Source organism: Mytilinidion resinicola (assembly GCF_010093595.1).
Source record: "Mytilinidion resinicola strain CBS 304.34 unplaced genomic scaffold BDZ99scaffold_13, whole genome shotgun sequence".
NCBI classification, from domain to species: Eukaryota; Fungi; Ascomycota; class Dothideomycetes; order Mytilinidiales; family Mytilinidiaceae; genus Mytilinidion; species Mytilinidion resinicola.
The window spans coordinates 1,304,127-1,329,636 of NW_022985449.1; the positions used below are offsets into that span (position 1 = coordinate 1,304,127).

The window sequence follows — 25,510 nt, forward strand, 5'->3', positions numbered from 1 at the left end:
CACCCACCACACCACCATCTCCCCTTCTCACGCAACCCATGTGACTAATCCCGTCTTAACACCCCCTCCCCGGCCCTATCTCACCCAGCCACACCGCCGCCTCACCAATCACAGCACTCATCACAGCAACCCATCACATCGCCTCCCCCCAACCCCAGCACCCCCAAGGGCCAAATCAGGAACCGCATCAACCAAAAAAAGCGTATTCATTCGTCCGCTACAACAAGGTGCACCCTCCCCTCCCCTTCCCTCCAAGCCACCAGGGCATCCCCCCCAAAGCCGCCTCCACCCAACCATCCCAAACCCAGCCAAACAAGCAACGCCAAGGCACACCGCAGAAAGCCACTCCACCCACCCATCCCCCCAAAAAACCCAAAGAAACGGTAGATCCACCCCATACGGTGGTCCCAAGCGGACAAATGAACGCAGTCAAATCGGCCTAAAGCGCTGCGATTGGCATCTCGCCCGCCCCAATCAAGGAAACCAAAATCCCCACCATCTCGCCGCCGCCGCCGCCGCCGCCGGCCAACCAACCACGCACCAGCCAGCGGCGATTAGTCCGCTAAGCGCCGTGCGCCGGACCGAGCCGTGGCGCCCGCTCCTGCCGTTGGGCGGCGCTAAGGGGCCCAGCGATAAAAGCAGCGAGCGACGGGGCGGAGCGGAGTGGTCTGAGCGGGAAGGGCGGGGGTGGAGAGTGATCGACGTCGAGCGTTGACGACCGGTTCCGCTCGCGGCTTCCGCTGACAGATGGTGGGAAGGGGGATAAAGGGGGTATACAAGAAACGAAGGTTGGTGTTGCGAATGCCAAGAAATCGTGAGACGTTTTCAAAAACTTGAAGAAAGGGTTGGTAAGAAGCGCCTTTTTAGTAGTCGACCGGAGCTGGGTATCGTTGGGAGGCGACTTTGTACTCGTTGGGGTATTTGCGGGCGGCGCGCTCGTTGAGGGAGCTGGTGTTGTCGTTAGCGTTTTTTGTGGGCGGGTGGTAGGGAAGTTGGGGAGAAGCTTACGTCACGCGTTTTTGTGTCCACTGGAGATCCTTTTGGACTTCCTTCGCTGTTCGCATGCCATCTGCGAAGTTGGCGCGCGCGCCAGCGAGGCGGCGCTGGGCAAGTGCCTGCAATTCGAGGAGTTCGCGGTGTTTGGCGTTGAGCTCGCCAGATCTAAGTTTGCCGTCAGTCACTGACTCTCAGCGCCCGCTGGTGCTCATCCCGCAGGACAAGACTCACGTTTGCGCCTGTTTGGCGAGGCTGCGATCAAGAGGCATTTGGTCGAAAGCGCCGTGGAGGCGATCGCCCATATACTCGATCAAGTCGACGCCAGAAGCAGCGCCGGTGGACTCGTACTCGCTCGCGCTGCCAGCGTAGCTGCTCGACGTCGCCGACGGCTCGTAGGAGGTGACTCCCGAGGTGGTGGCGCTCTCCGGAGCCTCGGGCGGCGAGACGGACACACGGCTATAGGCAGGGTGGTGGGTAGTTGGGTAGTAGCCTGCCTTCTTCGGCATGTTGATTGGGAGGGTGGTGGGGTGGTAGTAAGCGTGAGTGGTAGACATGATGATGATGAGACACTAGTAATGTAGGACAACGAGGACGAGCGTGTGGACGTGACGGGAAGCTAAAGATAATGGTTGGATAGAAGGGTGTGAGAAGAGGGCAGTCAATGAACTAGTGATGGCACAAGATGGGACAGTGTTTGTTTGCGAGATAAATATGTTTGGATAAGTATGTCAAGCGGAGGATGAGAGAAGTCAGGAAGAGAGATCTGAATGCTCGATTCAGACCCCCTTTTATACCTTTGCCGGCACGGACAGAGCAAGCATCTCGGTCGACGGGGGCATTGCGCTGACCCCTTCACAGCACCGCGAGCTTCTGACCCCGCTCCAGCTGTGATAAAGCTGCATAGTCCTACGTCCACGGAAACCAATCCCGCTCTATCCGAGCCCTGGAGGGCTGTTTGGGCCGGGCTGGAAGAATCCCCCAAGGCGTAGGCCGCAGCCGATCCATGATAGCTTGGCGCGATGGGGCGCCCAGCAGCGGGCCCATTGGCCGTTGGGACAGAGCTAGCAAAGCCGTACAGTGCTCGTATCAGCAGGACGCGGCCGCCGGAGTCAGATTGGCGGGCTGGAGGAGGGGCGGATGGCGAGAAAGGTGACGGCAGCGGTGCCGGCCATGGTGAAGGGCGTAAGGCAGCGAGCACTGACAAGCGCGCAAGCGCGCAGAGAAGGCGCCGGGCAAAAGCAGCGACGGCGGAGGCGGTAGGTGCATGGGTAGCATGCTGGACGGAGGGCTAAGTGCTGTCAGTGTTGATGCGTTGGCTCGCCAGCTCGCCAACGCTTCAGGACATGCAATCTGTCACGGCTGGAAGAGGCATGGAGTGGCAGCGCAACGGGCTCGGCGTGCAGGCCGCATGCATTGCCGGCCATGGGACCGCAGATGGGTGCGGGCAGCGCTGGAGGATGCTGCGGGGGGCCATCCGATGCGTCGTGGTTGCAGTCGACCAAGGACGTTCACGAAGCGTGAGGCCGGGGCATTATTTTCTGGGCGCCATGACGCATTGGGGGGCGCCGGGGAGGCCCGCGACCATTGGCTGGGCTGGCGAAGCCAGAGTCGGCATGGCGCGGCCAGTCCTCCAGCCGATTGATGCCCTACTGCACACGCATATCGCATATCCCAGCAGTGCCACCGTCCCACAAACACTACGCCCTTCCACGACCCGCGGCCCATTCCACGGCCCCTTCGTGCTGCCTGCCTGCTCCACAGCGCTGCGTGAAGCCAGGCCCGATTAGTGGCGGTGAGAAAAAGGGCGAGAAAGGACGAGGGCCCCATGTGACCGGCCATGTTCCTGCAATGCTTCCAGCTTGCACGCGGCGGGTCCCCCTTGCGGTGCCTTCGGTAGGGCTGTGCGTCTGCTGCTATCCGTTCCGACATTCACCAAATGCCTCAGGCCGCTGCACACGCCCTCAGCCTGCCCGCCGTGTGCCAGCCGCGCCGCCAGAATCCCGAATGCCTCGCTGGCCCCAGCTCCGAGCTCGCCAGTCGCTCCGCCAACCGAAGTCGGGCCTTCCAAGCTAGAGCCCTGCATTAGGAGCCGTCGCAGTAGGCGCCTGGGGCGCGGAGACTGTCTGAGCGCACCCGACAGGCCATCCCCGTGGCGATCTGCCGTGCGCCGCTGTCAACGACCATGTGAGCTGCACATGGGGAGAACTTGAGACGGAACAGGTCGTGCCACGCCCCTCAGGCATATTGTGAAAATCCCCATAGCACAGACGAACGCAGGAACACGCCGCAGCATTTTGACAGCTCTTGGAGGGAACAGACTTACCGTCTTGGGAGCTGTGAGGGCCATGAGCGGGAATTTGAATCTGAGACATTGACATAGGAAATAGAATATGCTGTCGGTAAAACTGCTAGATTTGCTTTACGTGATTGCTCGCGTCTCTGCATACGTCTCTGCATACCACTCCTAGGCAGCCTGTGCAGCATGACGGCATTCTAGAACCTCCGTTCCGATACTCCTACCTATTATGCGAACGCAGTCCTGTCGGCTATCGCCTGGGACATTATGCGAGCGAAGCGGCCGGCCACATCCTTGTCTTGCTTGGCCGTCCTGATGCCTTCCAAGATCTGCTTGATGCCCACCCCTATCTCGGTGCTACCTGTCATCTCTTGGATTTCCGTGACGGCCTGCTGCTGATCCCGATCCGAGAAGACGCCCGAGTGACGCAGCACATGCGCCAGCTCCTCCTGCGTGTTTACGTTCGGCACAACGATTTGCGCGTTGAAGACGAGCTGGAGCTGGTGCAGCACAGACCGCTGCGATGTTGTGGCGAAAATCAGTAGTCGCCGGTCCTGCATGTCCAGTCAGCTCAAGCTCTGCCATGTACCACCTCGTGGGATCAGCCACTCACCTTTGGCGGCTGCTTCTTCAGAAGCGTCTTGAGCGCCTGCAATACGCTGTTGCTGAAGCGAGGGCCGATCGGCACCCAATCAAGTAATATCTCGATATCGTCGATGACAATGACGCTGAGCGGGCTCTTATACGCATCCCTGAACGTCTTTTCAATCTGCTGTACCTTCTGCATCTCGCTATACCCCACCATGTCCTCCGGCGACAACAGTTTGATGAAGGGGAACCCTGAGTCCATCGACATACTCGCGGCGAGTGCTGTTTTACCGCTGCCGGGAGGACCATGCAGCGCGACGGACAGTACGGGCGAAGACTCATCCTTCCTGACTTGATTAATGAAAAGACGACCCTCTTCCAGAATGTCTTCAATGTGCCTTGAATAGTGGACAATGTCGCCCAGAATTCTCCGGGATAGTTCTTCTTCGGCGGCGCCGAAAAGGGGTTTCACCTCGTCTAGCGCATGTAGGAAGTCTTCGCGGCTGACCTTCATGTTCACCACGTCCTCATTGATGGCCGCCATGGTGCCAACCTTGATGTGCCGGCTAAATGCAAACGATGACGCTGCCTTTACCAACCCGCTGATTTCGGCACCTGAAAAATTCTTCGTCATTCGAGCAAGCTCCTCTAGATTGACGTCAGGTGCCATGACGTTGTTGTTCCGCATTTTCGTAGTATGGATCTTGAGAATCTGCGCACGCCCTGACTCATCCGGCAACGAAATTTCCATGTGAACTTCCAAACGTCCAGCACGAAGAAGAGCCTCGTCGATCATGTCCATTCGGTTGGTCATACCGATGAGCAGGATGTTGTTGAGTTGATCGACACCGTCAAGCTTTGAGAGCAGTTGGTTCACCACACTGTCTCCAACACCGGTTCCTCCTCCGGAACTACCTCTTTGCTTGCATACTGCATCGAGTTCGTCGAAAATAATGATATGAAGACCACTCTCATCACCTTTCTCCTTGTATTCCTTCTCTGATATAGAGTTAGTAGCGTCTTCAATAGATGTGCGTGGATTTGGCCATACCTGCATCGGCGAAGAGCTTTCGAATATTCTCCTCAGACTGTCCAACATATTTGTTGAGCACTTCTGGACCATTGATGACCTTCGGCTCCCTGGCGTTCAGCATCTTGCCGATTTGACGGGCAATAAGCGTCTTGCCGGTTCCCGGAGGTCCATACAGCAGGATACCACGGACGTGCTGGATGCCTAGCTTTTCTACAAGGCCTGGAGGGAAAATACGAGAAGCAAATGCTCTTCGGAAGATGGCACTAAACTCGGTATCGAGACCACCAATTCCCATATCCTCGAACTTGAACCCGGGCTGTACAATGGAATTTGTGGCTGGTCTTCGGTTGGACGCCTTCAGTTTCAAGTCTGATTTCGCGTCCTTGAAAAAGTCTATCTTTGTATGTTTCGTCAGGATACCTCTCGCGCGGGGGTCGGTCTGGGTTTCTGGAGGCAATCCATCGTCCTTCTCCCGAGCCAAGTTTACAAGCTGAGTAGTTCGGATAGTTAGGCGAAGATAGATGCTTTTGACATCCATAAGCAGTATTTGCCCGGGAGCCAGAATTTGGTTCTGGAAGTTTTTGATGAACTGTGCCGCAAGCTCGTCCTGATCGTAGGGCACGTCCGTTGTCTTCCTCGCGCTCGCATATCCAGCCTCCACTTCCAAAGCACCAAGATATGACGTGCCGCCATCACTGAACGCCACATATGGCTCCACGGATACAAAGTCCTGAGGCCCCAAGGTTATTGCGGCCCAAGTTCTCTGCTCGTTCGTCAACCCAATCTCTCCTGGTCTGCATCCGGTAGTCGGTTTCGCAGACAGAACATATCTGCCATTCAGAAGAATGTATATGTCCTCGCCATCCTGACTAGGAGGAAAGTCTGAGGGGGACACCGCAGCTAGGTTTCCAAAGGCATACGAATTGCCTCCAGGGCTTTTGATGGGCCTCAGTTGGCGAGCTGGGCCACCTCCACCCGTAGCTGGAGACGCCCTTCCCATAGGTACTCGTTGTGGTGGTGGTGCATCATATCCTTGTGCCGGGGCATCATGTCCTGACATGCGAGCATCATATCCGCCTTGTTGAGGTTGTTGCGGAGGTCGACCGTAGCCATCGTTGCGGGCGGGAGTGCGCGGGGCGCCGTCCGGGCGTGCGCCAAAGGGGTTGGGGATCCGGTCGCGGTTGAACATCTTGTCGAAGACTTCTAGTTTCTAGGCGTGTGCAGCGAAAATCGAGGACTCGAGAGGTATATATAGCTGTGGGCGAAACCGCCACGTATGGTAGAGAAAGAGGCAACAGCGTACTGCTGTTTGAGCTTATGCACAGGTGTTCGTAAGCCGTGACGTATTGGAGAGGCTGGGTGAACAAGAAAGCAAGCAGTTAATGTTCCTCACGGGCGTGTTGCTGTGCTAGGAAGAGTTGAGGGAGAAGTAGGCGTCACAGAGTATCCAGCTGTAGTTGCAGGTGCAAGCTGCCGTAGGGCTGAAACTGCGCACAGACCCTATCGTTGTCCAACGCCTTGCGCACTCTCTCTGCTCAAGGTACTTTCAACTTCAGCCATTGTCCTATAACGAAACCTGGTATCAAATAGGCTGGAGCATTCTCGGTCATACTACATCAAGATACGGGTGCTAGATTCTACATGGTTGATATATGAGCTCATGACCGCCTACGCTAATGCTTTTTGGATCTGAGAACCTCTAAGTCTAACTATGTGAAATCACCATCGTGAATCTCTAAAAGCCTTGACCCGAGCATATAGACTCCCCACCGCCGTACCAGAGAGTGCCCATCCTGCAGTTCAACCCTTTCTCTTCTCCTACAGTCCATTCTCCCCCATCCTTGATCTCCATACCGCCAGATTTAGGCCAGTATTCAGCCTCCAGCCACTGATTGATCTCCTCAATCTTCTCAACGAGAGTCTTCATCTTCGAGGGATCGGGGCTACCCACATCGTCTGAGGTATCGCTGGTGTTGATGAACCGGCCAATAGTCAGATGACTCGATGGGACCACGTATCGAGAGTCGACAGGAACGCCTGTAGCGCTACAGAGCTTGAAGAGATCACGTCGAAGGTGATGGTATGTGTACTCATCTTTGCCGGTTATCTGGGGATCCACAGGCCCTTCCCCGGCTGCGGGTACAAAGCTTAATGCGAGAGCGGAGGCGTCGAATCCAATCATTGGCTTGATCAGGCGAGCACGGTGATCAAAGGTGTAATCAGTTATAGCCTGCAAAGATGGCCTCATGGCTTCAACGAGCTTTTCGATTTCCTCATTGGCACGGGAGTGAGTCATTTCGAGAGCCGTCATGTGGAGGCAATCTTGTGGCATGAGCCAAAGGTCTAGGAATGAGTCACATGCTTTAGATCTTCTAGTTTGAGTAGTTTTAGGGGCTCGATCTTACTTGGAGCAACCGAGAGCAACTTCTGCTGTACTTGATATATCAGGCTCTTCACCTTCACGGTTGGCCGAGCCCAAAACACCAGGCAATGCCGAGGATCAGTGTAGCCTGGCTCTATTGAAGGAACACATAGCTTTTGCAGTACTGGATCTATGCTGACACCGGGGAATTGTGCATCTAACAGCTTGACCTTCTGCTGTCCGTTCCTTGTGCTGCGGTGTGCTTGGTATCGGGCCTGGATTTCTTTCTGAGTAGAGGGTTAAACTATGTCCCCTACGTATCAGGAGTGTTCCATACCGGGTCGCCATGGCATGCTTCTAATATCGCATCATATGGATTGTCAAAAGCTTCAGTGGAAACACCGCTGAGATCTTCAAATGTATTGGTTGTGTGAACAGGGTTGGAGGTTAAAGGGGCCATGTTGCGAGGTCAAACCGTCTAAAGGTGTCCTGGAAGACCGAGTGCAATGATTTGTGTGACCACACTTAGCGAATATACGAAGCTGTGGAGCTTGGAAGCTACTTTGAGATAAGCGCTGCGAGACTCACGCCTAAACTGATGCAGTGATCGGGCCGATAGACAAAAAGAGTCAGGATAGCCGACCAACATGCATGCTGCCCGATGATCGGAGACTTTGACTTTCTGCGCATTATTTCGGTCCTACAATACCTCCTCGCTCCTTTGTAACTTCGAAAGCTCAACCTCTGAACAGCCACACAGTAGTTGATACACGACGATGAAGCTACATAGCGATGAGTTCGTGTGTCAATTCCCCTGTCACTGCTGGACATGCTTCATACAGTGTCATGAATCTGCTTGAGACGAATGTCTGTCACTTTGACCCGACTGAACTCTCACTAGGCCACTTCAAACAGCGCTGTCTTTAGCCGGTGCAGATAGTTGACCTCTGTCCAGCAGCCTTGACTCTTCTGGATACTTCCTTCAGCTTCTAACCACACGTCCCGCTAACTAGGATAGAAAAGCTTGCCTCATATTTACGAAATCTGCCATGACGAAGCCGATCACTCTTGGATACAGACCTGTATCTTGACATCAGCTCACTCTTCATTCATCCCTCACCTCACAATACCAGGAAGCTACTAGTCTGTTCACTATTTGGTCTAGAGTGCTTCACTGCATTTCAGAAAATGTCGGCTGGCGCCCAAATCCGCCCAACCCGGCCGTCTCTCAATGAGCTAAACTTGCGGCCTAACAGTGCTGGACAGGTCGTATCAAGCTCGCTCATTCCACAGACAAATGAGATGGCTTTGCTGCCGTTTCTCGGGCCTGAGGTTGGCGTAGTCGTCACATGACAGGTGCACTAGCGTGTTTTGATCTCATGGTCCAAGCTTCCAAACTTCGATCCCTCAACGCGCCCCGACGCGACATCAACTCAACATCCTCACCCACATTCTCTATGCTAAATGCATATTTAGTTTGATCGCGCGACTGCACCGCAAGCAGCGTCTCTTTTTTCTAGAGAAGGCAAGTAACAATTATATGCCGAAACCCGCAACATCATGTTAACTGACTCCATTCAGATTCCTGGCATTACGGAACTCGCTCCTGTGAGCGAGGGCATCATTCTAGAATGCTCAGCCGGATTACAAGCTTCTTTTCGCCTGCCCAAGGACAGAAGAGAAGCCATGCGGAATTTGAGCAAAACACAGCAGCGGGAGCTGAGGATGATCGGGACGAACTCATGCCCGACTACATAGCTGAAACTAGAAAGCCAACAGCTCCCCGGAAGCCGATCAGTGCGCTAAAGCCAACGCCTGCGCGAAAGCGAGCACCTACGCGTACGCCAGCACCTACCCGAAAGCCAGCGCCTGCTCGAAGACTCGATCCCGCCCGCAAGTTAAAAACAACGGGCAAACCTGCGACACCCCGCAAACCTTTAGACAATGTACGGGTCACTTCGCAGAGGGCCAACGCGACCGTTCTTCCGCCAAAACGAATGATCTTGAGCCATGTTGAGAGTACGTATGCTTCCATAGTTTGAGCAAGCGATTTGTTCTCCGCAAACCCTAACCCCATGCGCCGCGCTCTATATCAGCAGGCGCTTGCAGTGAATTTGCAATGGCTGACGAGTGGACAGTCCCTGTCATAAAGAAGCGCATGAACCCACTCCCCACACCCAGATCTGCTACCTCTACAGCTGCTCCCGCGATCACCGCCACAGAAAACGACCTCGAAGATTCATCACCCGCACGACCCCGCCGCAAGAGGGCTCGTGTTTCGTACGTGGAAACGTGGAATATCCCAGTATCAGACGATTCTAGCAACGAGGTTGATGACGAAGAGAGTGATTCTGCGTCGACATTCTCTAGAGAAGAAGAGATGGAACTAGACGAAAGTAGCGACTACGAGGAAGACTCTGCTCACTCTGACGAGAGTTCGGAAGACATGATTGAGGACCCAGGGGAGGAAGATGTTGACGTTGACGTTGATGACGCCGCATCTGTGAACGAGGATGGTGCACCAGTCACGAAATCGAAGGGCAAAGCAACATTTCCTAAGCTTGTGGAAATATCTCAGAGGAACGGAATCGATAGGAGCTTGCCTCCCATATCCGATATCAAGGAAATATTCAAGAAGATTGCTCAAAGAGCATTGGAGCTTGGACTAAAGGAATGTCTCGGTCCACTCCAAAGCCGGTTTTTGAATGTCGCAACCATGTGCTCGGGAACCGAAAGTCCTATCTTGGCATTGCAGTCGATAAACGACGGTAAGTTTCTGTCCCAATAGACATTCGGATTAGTACTTATATCTTTCAAAGCTCTGGAAGAGCTAGGACAACCCACCCTGCCCTTCAAACATTGCTTCAGTGCGGAAAGTGAGCCTTTCAAACAAGCATACATTGAGAGGAACTTCGATATCGATATCATCTTTCGAGACATCGAAGAATTTACGATTGATGGCAAAGCCGCAACCAAAGCGTACACCGCATACGGCGCTTTAGTCCCAATTCCGAAAGATATCGACCTTTTGATCGCCGGCTTTGTGTGTAAGGATAGATCCATGCTCAATGCTAAGAAGAAAAAGGTCAATCAGAAAGGCCAGACACTCAATACGTTCAACGCGATCCTCGCATACGCCAAAGCTCACCGGCCTTCCATCGTCATCCTCGAAAATATTATGGGTGACCGGAAGGACTGGGAGGAATACAAGAAACGCTACGAGAATGAAGGTTTCGAGTGCAGCTTCGATAATCAATTCGACAACAAGAACTATTATTTGCCTCAGACTAGAAACCGAGGCTATATGATATGCCTGGATCGCAACAAGTTCGGCAAGGGAGTGAAGGAAGCTGTGACCAGGTGGCTCGATTTAGCGAAGAAATTTGAACGAAAAGCGAGTAGTCCACTCACAGAGTTCGTACTACCGGCCGACGATCCCCGCGTCCAGCAAGCTCGCAAAGAATATCTGGCAAGGAACATTAATCAGGCAGGCAAAAAGGCTGATTGGGAGGTATGTCGCGGCCGGGCTGAAACTGAACGAAGTCATTACAAGCTCGGAGAGCAACGCCCCTTCACCAATTGGGTGAATGGAGGTTCCTGTGTTGCTCCGGACTATGTTGACGGACCATGGCTCAAGCGTCAAGTGGAACGGGTCTGGGACTGCCTTGATGTCCATCTCCTCAGAAACGCAACTCCTCAGAGAGGCTCTTTCGACTCACGCTACAAGATGCGCGTCTGGAATCTGTCACAGAACTGCGATAGATTCAAGGACACTCAGCCATTTGGAATAGCGCCATGTCTCACACCTACTGGAATTCCGTTCATGACAGACCGAGGTGCCAGAGCTACTGGCTACGATTTCTTGCTACTGCAGGGTATACCCATTGACAAGATCCTCTTCACCACCGAGACAGATGAACAAATACAGGACCTGGGAGGAAACAGTATGGGTTCTACCGTCGTGGGCGTTGTAACGCTCTCGGCTCTAATTGTTGCGTTCAAATCTCTTCCAATTAAAGAGCGTCACACCACTCCTCAACTGAACACCCGGCTTTCTCATCCCGCATACCCAACAACAGGCCTTGAGTTACTTGAAAACCGTTCACTGCAAGAGCACCTCCATACCAAAGTCGATGATATAGAGCGCTTGAAATCGGATGCACTCTCAAGTCGAAGTATGTGCTTTTGTGAGGGGCAAGGGCCATCGGTGTGCAATCTAATCCAACACTGTGAGTCTTGCAGACACACCGCCTGTACTCTCTGCGCTGGCAGCCCAGTACACGAATATGGGCCTACCCATACTAGCATGAGCACGCGCATGCGCCCACAGGATTTTCGACATAAATGGGAAGCTGCCTTTCCTACTAGAGTAACACTCGAGAAGCCGAAAGACTTTGGAAGCATCCGGAAACTATGGAGAGGGACAAAACCAGCCTTATCTCAGGATTATGCGAATATTGTCACTAGCATCTTTGACAAAGAACTACTATTACAACCCTTCACTCGATCCCGTTCTTGGAAAGTGCGATACGACTCTCCCGCGGCCCGACTCGAGCTCATCCTCGCGGAGACTCCCGAGTGGAGGCTCTATGCAAAGGCGTCATCATCCGAGAACATGGATGAAAGCACTAGGGCGGCATTTGAGCATCCTATAGCTCGTTCAGTCATTACAGATGGTAGACTTCTCCCTACTTCTTGGGAACCTTTCGTTCCTCAGGGACAGAAATTCAAGATTACGAGTCAACGCTCCGGAGAATTACGACCGTCATGGCGTGCAACATTAGGTCTACCTGAGTTCAAAGAAGAAAAGATGGCCACCGAACTGATCATCGGCTCACAAAAAGGAGGACTCTCGGGCTTCGACTTCTCTGGGACATACACTCTGCGTCCCAAGTGCGGCACAGCAAAAGGCTACCTTTTCAGGAGAGTGCTGCCTCCCACTAGAAGCGGTGGGCAAGACGACGTTTTTCTTTTCCTCGATCCTTCACCGCTCGGAGATCCTCGAAATGACTGCTTTGTATTCAGCAAAGATCATGGCAGATTACCATGGGGAGAGCAGCGAGAAGTTATAGCTCGCTTGGACCCCGTCTGGGAGCCTCTGGTGGACAATAAATCAAAGCAAGATATCGCGAAAGTAGAGCACATTACCGCGACTGTGGACGGGGAATGGAGAAGCGACTCATCCTTCTCTGCGACTGTCTTGCCCGTTCACACCAAAATATCTCTTCGGTCTCCCTTTCCGACGAAGCCATGGGCTGGATTGGCAATAGCAAGGGGTTGTTCGACTTTGGCGACGCTCCTGGAATGCAAGTTCGATCTCCCTAGTCACATCAATAGCCAATGGGCTAGCCGCAAACATATTGGCCTCAGAGACAAGTCTTTCTTCGACTCATTCTCTTTTGTTCTTAGGAGAATACAGAGCATGCCGTCTTTGAACAAGTGGGAAAGTCTGGCAATGCCTTCAGACGAGCACTGTGAAACATGTGCACCAGCCACCCCTACTATTTTGTGGCAATTGAACCCGAAATCGAAACGGGGCGCTCCTGTTGTGGTACCTTACGAGCATCCCTTGGATGCTATAGGCTTCGAGAAGATGCTCAAAGAACGACCTGCACCGTTCAGGATCGAACTTGATGTTGGTACCCATGGCGGCAAAATCACCATCAGTCACAACGTTCAGACTATGGTTCATCGTGCTGTCGCTAGGCTTGCCGGCGTCGGGGATTCCCCAAGGGTGTCTTGGAAACTCATCACCGATGCATACGCTTCCGCAATGCACACGTTCCCACGTTTCACCTTGAAAGATAACGACGAGGACGACCCTGAGGCTACTCCGGATGGGATGAAAAAGCCACTTTTCGAGAAACAGGAACGTTCGCTAGCTTGGATGATCAGACAAGAAGACGATGCTGCACCGCCTTTTACACTCCGCGAAGTCGAGGAAGCAGCGCTCCCACATCTGAACTGGAGAGCCGAAGTCAAGGCTGAGAAAAATATCCGCATCAGAGGCGGCGTATTGGCAGATAAGGTTGGATTCGGCAAAACTATCCTGATCCTCGGACTGGCCCAGTCCGAATTTGACAAGAAATCAGATGAGGAAATCATTCGGGAAAACTCGCTGGCAAAAGGAAAGGGCCCAAGCCTCATTAACATATCCGCTACGCTTGTCGTTGCCTCCGGTAATATTACGAAGCAATGGAGAAGCGAAATCATAACATTCCTAGGAAAGAAGTATGATGGAAAAGAGACTCTGTTGATTGAAAACGCGAAGCAGCTCGAAAAGCTCTCTGTGGAAGACTTCACATGCGCGAAATTCATTATTGTGCAATGGAGAGTTCTATTCGATGCAAAATACGTGTCGAGACTGTCGCACTTGACGGCGATGCCAGAGCCGCTCACTACAAACGGGAGAGTCTTCGCTTCTTGGCTGGATCAAGCCATATCCCAGCTCCCTACTAACCTTCAAACCCTGAAGCGCGAAGGGATCCGCACATTCGAGGAAGATATTCAACGTCAATACGAACGAAATCTCGCTAACCCTAAGCTTCACAAGGAGGTAGGTTCCAAGCAGTTACAGGCTTCTACAGGATCCCGATCATCGAAGAGCGTGCAGGAGGGAAACGAGTTAGCTGATTTGAAATGGCCAGTCTTGCAGCTCTTCAGATACAATCGCATTGTTGTCGATGAATACCCATATTTACAAGCGGAGAAAGGAGGACGAGGTAAAGACAACAGCATCGGAGCCTACTTATCGATCACAAGACTTCAACGCGAGAAGATGTGGATTCTCTCTGGCACACCGGATCTTGATGACTTCAGCGATGTGAAGCGCTTAGCGGCCTTCTTCCAGATCAATCTAGGCGCCGACACGAAAGCTCCTAGTGTCGTTACACGCCGTAACTTGCGAAAGATTGCGGAAGACCGCAGTAAGACAGAAGAGTTCCTGAGCTTTCGAGAGAGCAGATCTAATGAGTGGCACCAACGCCGCCATGAATATGCACAGGGCTTCTTAGACAGATTCGCTCGACAAAATAAGCCTGACATCAAGAACATTCCATATCAGGAGCATCTCAGCCTATCGAATTTGAACCTTACTCATCGGATACTCTATACGGAATTGATGTATCATTTTGGATCCAACTCCATGATGATGCCAAGTATTACGGAGGCAGAACACTCCGACAGGAACTCACGCATCAATCGTTCTATTGCCGGTTCTAGAAGCCCAGAAGGAGCTCTCCTTAAGAGCAGCTGTTTTATCGACGATGTTGGAGATCTACCCACCATTCGGCAGCGAGAATTGGACGATTCGGGACCACAGTTGGAGGCTAAGATTGTGGAGGCCGAGAAACTGAAGAGGATTTGTGGCAGCGCCGACACCCATTACGGCAACTGGAGGGCCTCCAGGCTCTCGCAACGTGATATATTTGGCGATCCCATGGTATCAGCCGAAGTTCAGAGCTTCATCAAAAATGCACAAAGCCAAGCGCCCAGTCACCATGACAGTCACTCTCCGACAAATAAAGACATGCCTCTGCTACGAAAACTGGACGGCCAGATTCGCACAATGGAACGGATATTCCTCTCCAACTCGAGATCTGTTCGATATGCGAAAGCTCTCCACCGTCTTCACCGAGCCAGAACTGATGACAAGCTCTCGATCAGGTGTGATAAGTGCCGGATACCCATCCGCAACACCTCTGATCTATTCGTTATCCCAAACTGCGGTCATTTTTCTTGCGGCAGATGTCTACACGTCGACATTACCTCAGATATCTGTGTAGTCGAAGGTTGCGATACCAGCTTAGCGGCTTCTCAGCCTATCGGTGTCGACATCTTCCAGCATGTAGACACGCTACCTGAAAAACCCTCAACCGCAAAGTTGGAAAAGCTGTTCAGCTTCCTCCATATCATCAAAACCGATCAAGTGTTGCTCTTTGTTCCGGATTACGAGCTTTTGGGACAGATAGACACCGAACTCGCCGTTCGAGGAATCCGGCATTTGGCCATTAAGAAGAATGACGCCGATCCGGGATCTATCATCACTACCTTTCAAGGTGAAACTCAATATCGAGTACTCGTGCTAAACATTTTTGATGTAAATGCTGCTGGAGTGTAAGTCTCTTCTGGTTCTAAGTTTGAAGAATAAAATAGCTAACCACAACGAATCAGGAACCTTCAATGCGCTAACCATGTGATGTTTCTTTCCCCATTACTGGCACCGTCCCAGCACGAATACGAGGCCAAGATGGAACAGGCCATTGGTCGTGTACGAAGATACGGTCAGAAGAAAGCTGTCCATATCTATCATTTCGCGAATCTGCATACCATAGACGTGGATGCCATCCAGCGTCATCACCGGCGATCTGACCAACTAGTCGGATTACTAAGAGAGCCGGAGCTGGAGCCGAAAGTGACCATGGCAAAGACGAAGGGCAAAGGAAAGGCTTCGTCAAAGAAGGAGGACTCCCTAGAAGGACCTCCGATTCCGGCAGAACCTACACAGCTTGTTACGAACAAGGAAGGGGAAATAGTTCTGGTTCCAGTGTCCTGGCTTACTGATTGTGCGAAGGCTGAGGCGGGGAATATCGATCCTGACAGCACAAGCGGTTTCTCTACACTGACAATGTTCTCCGAGACGTACGGCGCCCTAGAGGAGTTCTAGAGCCGCTTCTGTCATATGCGACGGCCAGAATGGGTGGCCGGAAAGGAAGTGTGTTACGCTGGTAATTTCGGGTTACTGTTCCACGATCCATTCGGATCTAGGCCTTCCATGCCACCATCCGGGACAAACATACACCCGGTTTGTCTCAACGTGGTCCTTTTATTTTCCAGCATTGCTCCTTCACAGGCGTTTTCGGCGTTGCTTCATTTCATTTGTCGCTTAGATTAGCATTTGGTACTGGAGCAATCGAGGTAGCGCGGCCAAGCTAGCACGCAAGCAAACTTGCCCTCGTGTACCTCGGGGTCTTTAATTGCATATCTCTCATCGCATCGTACCGTCCTCTAGCTGATTCTGCGTGATCACCCCATCCCCTTGCTATCCTCCGCGTCTACTCCCACACCAATCTGATCCCAACCCTACTCCCAGCGCTCCCAGCTCAACAATGGAAGACACCCACCACACCTACCACCCCTTCACCCCCCGCGAAACCAACCCCAGCCCCACCCTCCCCTTCCGCTCCCGCACCGGCTTCGAGCGCCGCTACACCGACTTCCCACTCCCCGCAGACTGGCTCCCGCACCACCCTTTCGCAGAACCCTTCCTGAACGACACCCCGCCCTACTGGAGCAGACCCCACAACATCCACCGCGAGCTCCCCTGCGGCCCGCCCCACCACCCCAGCGCCTGGAGCCGACGACGCGGCCACTGCCTCTTCTTCGACCCGCTCTGTCAGCGGCCGGCGCCTGCGTCCGCGGGGTTCCAGCCAGAGCCGTGGTGGGCCGCGTCGCACGCGCAGAGGGGAGGCAGTTGGGAAGACATGCCGTGGGCGAGTAGTGCGGGCGAGCAGTCCTCGGGGGCTGTCCCGGACCAAGGACCGGATATTGATATGGGTGCGAAGGAGCCGGGAGGAGGTGGTGGGGGCAGTAGTGGTAGTTCTGGGTGTCGGTCAGGGTGCGGGGGGTTCGAGCACGTGAGCAGAGGCGGAAGGGGGGAGGGTATGGCAGCGGGTTGGGAAAAGCACGAAGGAGATGAAGATGGGGGTGAGAGTGATGCTGGGAGCGATTCGAGCCAGTCTGAGCACGCTACCTTCATCGCGGAGGATTCCTTCCCAACGATGCCGGCGGGTGGGGATAGAGGGTTTTTCGAGCCGCCGCGGTCGGGGAGTCGGCAGAGTGTGCATGAATTCTTTGGGGAGCAGGCGGATACGGGGACAAGGGTGCCGAGGCCGGTGGGGGAGTTTCCGCCGGAGTATACGGAACCGCCTAGGTTTCAGCGTGCGCAGGATGCGGAGGGGAGGGGTGGGGGTGGAGAGCAGCAGGCGCAGGGCTGTGGGTGTTCTTGCAGTGGTGCTGGTGCTAGTGGGATGGGGTACTCGCTCCAAGACGAGATGATCGCAGCGAGGTTAGAGGAACTTGAAGCCCGCGAAGCTCGTGTAAGAGAAGTAGAGGCGACACTTCGACACGCTGAGGAGATTCTCCGCCAAGAGCGCGAGAGAGTCATGCACGCTGAAGGCAGACTTCGTCAAGAGAAAGCGGGATTTGAAGCACAACGGAACCCATTCAGGCGCGAATGGCGACGCCAACAGCAACAGTCGAGAAGACAACGGAAACCCTCCTACCACTTCACAGACTCGGATTTCGATATGCTCTCCAGCGACGACGAAGAACCTACCTTCAACCGCGGTCCGCCCTTCTTCGGCTGGAATGGCTTCTCAGCCCAACGAGAGCCCTCGCTGGCAGGAGCCGAGCAGGCGTTCGGAGAATACAACACCCATTGGGACCAGCTAAGCATCGACGACGCCGCTATCCGCTACCCCACCCCGTCAGGGAGCGGTGGAGATCTCTTAGACGTAGGATCCCGATACATGCAGCAGATCACATCCTCCAACCGCTACGCCTGGGCGCCGAAACTCCCCAACTCCAACCTCCCCATCCACCCGCACCAGGTGGTCCGCCACAACATCTTTGGCTTCTTCATCGCCGCATTCGGGATTCGTCTGCGCTACGCAGTCCTCGAGGGTTTAGAGAACGGGTCCTCGCCGCAGTGGAGGCCTGATTTCCGAAGGGCTGACCAGGAGAAACTAAAGAAGTTGAGAGATCATTTGAGGAGGAAAGAGCAGAAAAGGTGGCATCCGGATCAGATGAATCGTCGAAAGAACGGGTTCGTAGGATTGGGGGGGGAGGTGTTTTCGAGGGGGGGCATCTCGATGACTGGGAGAGAGTTGAGGGAGGCTATTTGCTTGGCTATCACGGACTTGAGGCAGGCGTATGTTGAGACGGCATTGAGGGAGCAGTAGGTGTAGGATGGGGTTTGCGTGTAGTTAGGCTATGCATGTCTATTATTCGATGCAGAGAACTGAGGATGGAGTTGCGGATGAGGTCGAGCTCGATGGCACGTGCTCTTACCCCTGACGCGCAACGATCTCCGGCCGGGATGGCCCCTGGAGGGGGTTTATTGACTTGCAGCCAAGCGGGAACTAGCCCTGCCTCGGTGCGCTGCCACGCGAAATCGATAGATAACGCCGCCAGCCGCTGGTTCTCTCCGTTTCAGCACCGCCAAACTGGCGTCCGGCGCCGCCATCGACCGTCGGAGGCCCTTGGTGCTGAAGCTGGGCTGTCTGGGCTGCTGCACCTCCAAGCCGAGTTCCAAGTCTTGTTGCGCCTCCATTCGGCCGTCCCCCTTTCACGCGTACTCCCCTCTGTCACCTTTCTCTGCGTCGCGTTTTGTACTTCTGCAGCCGCACACTTCCGTTGCCAGCTGTGTCCATTCGTTTTCTAGCTTTTCTGTACGATTCACGCTCGTTTACGTCTATCTAATTAATCATTATACCCGTGGCGTGTCAACAGCTTCAAAATATATCCTCGAGATTGCACTCCTCATTACCCCCCAACCGCCCTCTCCTCCGATCCGTCCACCACTACATCAATCATGCGTCAATCCCTCCTGCTCCCCACCATCCCCCTTCTCTCCCTCCTCCCCACCGCCCTCGCTACCACGTCCTCCAAACGCGGCCTCGTCTATGTCCCCTCCTCGAAGCACCCGGGCGATGACAAAATCTGGGACTCCTCTACCTCCGACTTAACCTGGTACTACAACTACGGCTACACGCCGACCACGTCCTTCAGCAACTCCGACCTCGAGTTCGTCCCCATGCTCTGGGGCGCCTCCGACGCCGACTCCGGCACCCCCTTCCTCGACGCGGTCAAGGCCCAAATAAAGTCCGGCACCAACATCTCCTACGTGCTCGGCTTCAACGAGCCCGACGGGACCGCCGCTACGGGGGGCGCGGGGATCGCCGCCGACGTGGCCGCGAACGCGTGGATAAAGCAGATCGAGCCTCTTAAAAAACTCGGAGTGAAACTGGGCGCACCCGCAACGACAGGGTCGCCCGATGGCTTCACATGGCTTACGGATTTCTTCAATTTCTGCGATGGAGGTTGCAATCCGGATATCATGCCAGTGCATTGGTACGGGAATTTCGAGGGCATGGCGAGCCATATCGGGCAGAAGATGGCGGCGTATCCTAATATGAAGATTTGGGTTACCGAGTATGGTTATCCGGATCAGGATTTGGAGACGACGCAGCTATTTTATAATCAAAGTTCGGAGTATTTTGATCGTATGGTGTAAGTTTTGCTTTCTATTTTGTCGTACTTGGGAGGAAGGTGATGGGGCTTCGGATTGGGCTAATTTGGGGATTATAGGAATATCACGCGCTACTCTTACTTTGGGGGTTTCCGGAGCGATGTCTCGAATGTTGGGCCGAACGTTGCTATGCTCACGCAGGATGGCAAGCTCACGGATATCGGGAGCTGGTACCTTGGTGGTGTGGCGACGAATAATAAGCCGAAGGGTGCCGCGGGACGGGTGGCTATCTTTGCTGGTTGGAGTGTCGTTGTTGCGGCGGCGGGACTGTGGACGCTGCTATAAGTGCACGGGAGCTCAGCTTATTGTATCGGGAGTTTGTGTAGATGGTTGGAAACCTTTGGCACTGGCGTTCCGAGGAGTTTCAAGACCTGACAGGTATAATTATTCAATCTCGTGCAATTCATTCATCCCAAGACACATCACACGAGCCATCTAGAAACTAGAGCGTCGATGCTGTGAAGTATCAGTGAGCCTAAGGGAAACGGTAACCTTCAAGTCACATAAACGGAGTCTACCGTTCAGGCCTCTCATCGTAAAGCACTACCCTGCATCTAAGACATAGAACTAGCTCCCGTTTATACCTCACGGCATTGTCCATGTCCATAGCTCTCATATCCAGCGTCCGACAATAACACGGCACGATCAAGTCCACATCGCACGGACTGGCTCCACTTTATACATCTTACCACATTGTAATCTTCCTCAAATCCCGAGCGCGATCCATAGCGCCCCGGATATTCCATCCTAAAAGACAGTTCAAATCGCGCAGACTCCCTCATCCCTTTGGCCTCGCGTAACGACACCGGACCAGCTCCCACTTCATACCCAGATTCCAAAAGTCTAAATTACGGCTCCGGACAATAGTATGCCAAAACTGTATTCAAATCGCACGGACTAGCCCCACTTTGTACATCTCACCACACTGTAATCTTCCTGAAAACCCGAGGCTAATTCATAGTGTCCGGAATGTTACATTCTGTATGGGGATGCAAATCGAGCAGACTGGCTTAGGACCTAATTCTTGCTCTAATTTACAACCTCCAGCAATAACGCACTATTCGATGGATTTCGGTGCTACACGCCGGGCACGTGGTACATGACGCCGCGCCTAGCAATCAACTGTAGAGCGGCTCGAACGGGGAGTACTTGTAACGAAAGACGGCAAAGCGTGAGGGAGGATCTTCAGAACTCGGCCCAAGAAGTCTGTCTGGAGCTGGTCACTCTGGCCCGGGCTTCTTGATCTGGTATACGAAACACTTTTTATAGCTACCCAACTTAGAGACACAGTGTACGCAGTACCACACCGCAACCAACTCCACAGTCGCATCCGCAAGACCTCGCAGCTTCCTCCTTCCTATCGCTGCCCCATCCCATCCAACCCCCGCTACTCCACCCGACAAATAATCTTCCCCATCGTCTTATTCGCCTCCATAAGCCTATGCGCCTCGACTACCTCCTCCCACGGAAACACCTTCTCCACAAACACCTTGAACCGCCCATCCACAAACCGCGGCAGCGCATGCTCCACCAGCGTATCCCGCAACTTCCCCTGATACTCCTCATCCCGGCTCCTTAAACTGCTCCCCTCAAACCTGGCCCGCTTCCATACAAACGCGCTGATGTCGACCCCCGCGGGCAGTACCGTGCCGCCCAGCATCCCCAGCGTCACAATCACGCCGTCGCGCGCAATCGCGTCCAGGTTGCCCTGGAAGTAGCTCGCACCGACGAAGTCGATGATGACGTCGACGCCCTTGCCGTTCGTGGCTTTGAGCACCTCGGCGGGCCAGTCTTGGGTGGATGTGTTGAAGGCCGCCGTGGCGCCGAGGGTGTTGGTGATGAACTCGCACTTCGAGTCCTGGCGCGCCGTGGCGAAGACAGCAGAGGGCGAGTCGCCGAGCGAGAGCTGGATGCCGGCGATGGAGACGGACGAGGCGCCCGCGTGCCAGAGGACCGACTTGCCGGGCGTGTAGCAGCCGATGAGGTAGAGGGCTTGGGTTGCGGTGATCCAAGTCTGAGAAGGAGAGGTTAGCGGGGATGGGATTGGGGAGGGGAGATGCGCTTCTGGAGAGTCAAATCGAATCGTGCGAGAGGGCCTGAAGGTCGGGAGCGAAGGGAGTGGGGTGGGTGGCTTACCTCTGGAATGCCCGCACACTCCTCCCAACTCAACTCTTTCGGCTTGTGCACTAGCATGTGCGTTGACACGGCAATGTACTCTGCGTACGCGCCGCCATATGCCAGCCCAAACACCTCGTCGCCTACCTTGAACCCTTTCTCTGGGTCCTCCCCAACGCCCTCGATTATGCCTGAGAACTCCACGCCCAGGATCTTGCCCGCTTGCGGCGGAAGTGGGTAGTGGCCCTCTCGCTGGAAGAGGTCCATGCGATTGAGTCCGAAGGCCTTGATCTTGACGAGGGCTTGCGCGGCAGCTGGGACAGGTTTAGGGATCGAGGTTATGAAGAGCGAGTCGGCAGGGCCGGTGCCGCCTTTGATGTCTGGAACATCAGGTTAGTACGGAGTATTGGGTAAGCGGGTATAAGGAGGAGGGACTTGCCTACCGCACGGATTGTTTCGGGCATTTTGTGAGATCTTTGGGGGTATTGGAGGTAGGAAGTGGGGCAGGAGGCGAGCTTCGAGGTGGAGGCGTGATGTTTCGGAATGGAACGTAGATGAGGGCCCAAATATGGAGTTTCAGGAGAGCAACAATCTCAATTCGAGGCCCTTATGTTGATTACAGAGAGAAGAGCTTGGCGGGGTGTGAAATAAGTGTAAAGTATGACGCGGTTCAAGCTCCACCAAGCTAGGTGCCCGATCGGGAAAGGTCAGCTGCGGAGCATTGCGGAGTTGGGCGCTGTCCCGCTCGTTTTCAAACTTTATTCGAGGATTACGCCAGCCGTGCAGTGTAATATGTAGTAAGTCGTGTAAGGTCCTTGACGGTTGATAGAGTAAGCCTTTTCCGCCTGGAAATCAACCGGCTTCTCGGCATCACCTGTACGCCAAGTCACAAACGGCATTAAGGTCAGCCTGAGAGACAAGATGACAAAGATTAGAGGTTGCATATAGGGCTACCAGGAATAGGATTGAGTGCCGCTCCATCCATATCTACTTCCCCATTTCCACATCCCGAGCGAAAGACATCATACAGCTCTGCGTGCGGAATGGATTTCGCAGTCATGAAAAACAAGGGAAAGACTCATGAGAATTTGAAGCTCAACAAGTAGACAAAGAAAACACGAACATATTATGCCAGCGCGGGGCATGAATAACGAGATCAAGTGTCCGGGATAGTCGAGTTTGAAGGAGGGGGGGTTCGGAGTGCTGCATACTTGCATGCGGTGCCCCCCTGATACGGTGTCAATTTGCCGTTGTCCTCGTGAGCATGAGTTTCGCAAGGACTGGGTGTCAGATCGATTTTGGTGCCATAGTCGTTCGCTAGTGGACGAAAAGGCTATCCTCTGACTTGATATCGTACTTTTTCAAAGTCTCAATTAGACGAGCGCACTCTCGCTTGAAGTCGAGTGGGTTGATGAATTGCACTCCATACCGGACCCTAAGAAAAAGGTTAGATCATGCCATTAAATATCATAAAGGGGGGATTCTTACCTTGGGGTGTCTTGGAACGTGTCCATTTTTGCTCTGATACGGAAGTCGTATGTCCTGCAAGTAGCTTCCAGAAACGCGTCCTGGCTCATCGTGGTGCCCTGCTCCTCGTCGCTCGCTTTCATCTCAGTCAACTGATTTGCAGTCATATTCATCACCACCGCTCCCTCTTTGTCAAACAGGCTTAGCCAGAGTTGACCGGTGTAGTCGCTGACATTGACAGACATGATGTATCTGTACGTCGGACGTGGATGTGCGATCGAGCACCTCTCGCAACGCCACTCTCCGGGGTTGTCTTCAACAACTTTCTTGTTGCACGGCCTACCATCGACGTCGTTTGAGCAGGCAGGGTAGGCGAATGTGTCCGGCTTCACGTAGACAACCGAGGCCTTGAGGTTGAAGTAAACAGTGTCCTCGCCTAAGCCAGCCTCTTCGTCCTTGACTTGCTGGACAGTCTTGTACTCTTGCTTTCTGCCGCCGGTGTTCCCAGCCAAGCCTGCATGGCTAGTGTAATTCCCCTGTCGACCTTCGGCGTCATACCATCCTTTCAGCTTGTGTGCTTCATCGATATCGGGATCGACGTCCATGGATCCAGAACTCAACAAGCTTAAACTCCGACCACCAAATTCGGAAACCTTGACACCTTTGAAGGCAATGACAGACTCTAACGGAGCGTCGAAAGTCATCGCCAAGTTACCCCAGATTGTGAGTCGAACAGATGTGAGAGTGTCATCGGCCAACGTTAACTCGCGCTTCGAGAAGGGCCTATTGCTGTTTTTGCCGATGATCTCCTCCACATCTCCAACGCTCTTGAGTACACCGACGGTATCGATCGTGCTATCCTTCTCCACCGCGTCTAGGGATCCAATTTTGGTGAAATTGTACCGCACTTTTGGAGCACCCTCTTGGTCATCGGCCTACGTAAGATTAGCACTAGTCCTCCAAAACGATATGTAAAAGAATGAAGCCACTGTACCTTCTCTACCGTCGAGTCCCTCTCAAAATGTAGCTCATAATCGTTAGGCAGATTTGAGAACTGCTTCTTCGCAAAGACTACTTTGCAGTTTGAGATGAAGTAAACCATTCCTACTTGGAACACATCGTAAAGATCATCGGCTATCTCCTTGAAAGCGGTCCCCCGAATCTCTGAAGACTCATCCAGCAAGTTCACGCTGAACAGCTTGCCCTCTCCGTTCTTGTTCTGCCACGTCTTCATCTCTCCTTTTTGTGTACATCTCGCTTTGATAGTCCATTTGTGTGCGTACGGCGAGAGAGCTTCGATCGGATACAAGCTGGCGTCTCCGGAGTTGGATTGTGGATGGGATGGTAGAGATCGGCTTTGTGGGGCCGGCTTGCTGTTACCGTTCGATTGGTTTCCGTAGAAATTGTTGCCGGAGATAGCTGCGGGTTGTGGCTTCTGGTCCACAGGCTCTGTGGTTTCCAGCTGGACTGGCATTCCGAGCTTCTCAAGTTCGCCATATTCTTCCAGCACTTCCACATCGACAAGTATCAGAATCCTGGCTAGGTATTAGACCGATTGCCAGACGATAGACGAGAGGATACTAACTGTCGTCCTTTCACTGCCTGGGGTTGGAACGACTTCAATCTCACGATAGAGCCCTTCTTGAGTGTCCCTTCAGTTACCAAGGGCGCCAGCGCTGCGCTTAGTTAGCACGTCTCTCGCTTTTGGTTAGGCTGCTGAGGTACGAACGTGCTGCCAGCATAGTCTGAATGAAGTTCTGGATGTCGCTCAGCACAACACGGTATCGCTGAGGATCCCCGCCAGTCTTTGAGTCCATCGGTTTGATCTGAACGCATTGCATGACCGGACTGGGCGCCGCCTCGATGCCTCGCTCGAATATCGCCCTGTAGATGAAGATTAGAAGGGCAGCCTGATGTGGCAATTTGAAAGCCTTACCTGAGCGAGCCTTGGCTGATTGCTGCTTCGGCCATAGTTGCAGGGCTTTTGCGCGTCGTAAATGAGAGAGGTGAGGTGAGGAAGGGAGTGTTAGGACGAGATGTTGAGGTTGTGGCGGGAGAGAAATGGGGGATTGACGCGACGCGCCGGCCGAGTGTGTAGTTTCGTATTCAAATCACGTGATGTTAATTGCCTGCAGTTTTCTATGCCCTAGGCTGTCTAGAACGACATACTTGGATTTCAAGCTCGTGTTTGGTGGCACTTGGAGATGCTTCGAGGTTTATGAAGCTGCAGGCGTTACTTGAGACACTACCTATATCGACCCTTTATTGATGTGGAATAGGATATTGAGGTGGAACTGCCACTTAGAACTATGAAACCCCGCGATCCTTTGGCGGGGCAAGGAG

The 25,510-nt window shown here is 53.6% G+C and overlaps 8 protein-coding genes across 8 annotated transcripts; 4 read left to right on the forward strand and 4 right to left on the reverse strand.

Moving 5' to 3' along the window:
• Window positions 1-789: 789 nt before the first annotated feature.
• On the reverse strand, window positions 790-1,782 carry BDZ99DRAFT_71632 (uncharacterized protein). Its single transcript, XM_033728843.1, has 3 exons — window positions 1,228-1,782; window positions 1,009-1,161; window positions 790-948 (listed from the first exon to the last, which is right to left on the reverse strand). The coding sequence occupies exons 1-3, from the start codon at window positions 1,548-1,550 to the stop codon at window positions 864-866; spliced, it is 561 nt and encodes a 186-aa protein (XP_033574994.1). The 5' UTR covers window positions 1,551-1,782; the 3' UTR covers window positions 790-863.
• BDZ99DRAFT_71623 (uncharacterized protein) lies at window positions 1,783-2,324 on the forward strand. Its single transcript, XM_033728842.1, has one exon. The coding sequence runs from the start codon at window positions 2,016-2,018 to the stop codon at window positions 2,286-2,288; it is 273 nt and encodes a 90-aa protein (XP_033574995.1). The 5' UTR covers window positions 1,783-2,015; the 3' UTR covers window positions 2,289-2,324.
• A 1,144-nt stretch (window positions 2,325-3,468) lies between these two features.
• BDZ99DRAFT_510104 (AAA-domain-containing protein) lies at window positions 3,469-7,791 on the reverse strand. The gene is made up of 6 exons (XM_033724448.1): window positions 7,613-7,791; window positions 7,319-7,562; window positions 6,663-7,256; window positions 4,932-6,113; window positions 3,906-4,879; window positions 3,469-3,846 (listed from the first exon to the last, which is right to left on the reverse strand). The coding sequence occupies exons 1-6, from the start codon at window positions 7,733-7,735 to the stop codon at window positions 3,520-3,522; spliced, it is 3,444 nt and encodes a 1,147-aa protein (XP_033574996.1). The 5' UTR covers window positions 7,736-7,791; the 3' UTR covers window positions 3,469-3,519.
• Window positions 7,792-8,906: 1,115 nt separating this feature from the next.
• Window positions 8,907-16,268, forward strand: BDZ99DRAFT_572902 (uncharacterized protein; the record flags this gene model as incomplete). Its single annotated transcript, XM_033728244.1, has 4 exons — window positions 8,907-9,294; window positions 9,414-10,043; window positions 10,095-15,390; window positions 15,448-16,268. The coding sequence occupies 4 exons, from the start codon at window positions 8,907-8,909 to the stop codon at window positions 15,938-15,940; spliced, it is 6,807 nt and encodes a 2,268-aa protein (XP_033574997.1). The 3' UTR covers window positions 15,941-16,268.
• A 114-nt stretch (window positions 16,269-16,382) lies between these two features.
• Window positions 16,383-18,263, forward strand: BDZ99DRAFT_572903 (uncharacterized protein; the record flags this gene model as incomplete). The annotated part of the gene is made up of 1 exon (XM_033728245.1): window positions 16,383-18,263. One exon carries the CDS (start codon window positions 16,383-16,385, stop codon window positions 18,234-18,236), a length of 1,854 nt encoding a protein of 617 aa, XP_033574998.1. The 3' UTR covers window positions 18,237-18,263.
• A 243-nt stretch (window positions 18,264-18,506) lies between these two features.
• Window positions 18,507-20,014, forward strand: BDZ99DRAFT_420804 (uncharacterized protein). Its single transcript, XM_033716933.1, has 2 exons — window positions 18,507-19,566; window positions 19,645-20,014. Exons 1-2 carry the CDS (start codon window positions 18,869-18,871, stop codon window positions 19,868-19,870), a joined length of 924 nt encoding a protein of 307 aa, XP_033574999.1. The 5' UTR covers window positions 18,507-18,868; the 3' UTR covers window positions 19,871-20,014.
• Window positions 20,015-20,780: 766 nt separating this feature from the next.
• BDZ99DRAFT_447164 (putative quinone oxidoreductase) lies at window positions 20,781-22,327 on the reverse strand. The gene is made up of 3 exons (XM_033717996.1): window positions 22,140-22,327; window positions 21,722-22,080; window positions 20,781-21,599 (listed from the first exon to the last, which is right to left on the reverse strand). Exons 1-3 carry the CDS (start codon window positions 22,162-22,164, stop codon window positions 20,973-20,975), a joined length of 1,011 nt encoding a protein of 336 aa, XP_033575000.1. The 5' UTR covers window positions 22,165-22,327; the 3' UTR covers window positions 20,781-20,972.
• Window positions 22,328-22,830: 503 nt separating this feature from the next.
• Window positions 22,831-25,212, reverse strand: BDZ99DRAFT_71696 (replication protein-like protein A 70 kDa DNA-binding subunit). Its single transcript, XM_033728844.1, has 6 exons — window positions 25,104-25,212; window positions 24,897-25,051; window positions 24,753-24,843; window positions 24,162-24,702; window positions 23,189-24,102; window positions 22,831-23,135 (listed from the first exon to the last, which is right to left on the reverse strand). Exons 1-6 carry the CDS (start codon window positions 25,136-25,138, stop codon window positions 23,018-23,020), a joined length of 1,854 nt encoding a protein of 617 aa, XP_033575001.1. The 5' UTR covers window positions 25,139-25,212; the 3' UTR covers window positions 22,831-23,017.
• Window positions 25,213-25,510: the final 298 nt, after the last annotated feature.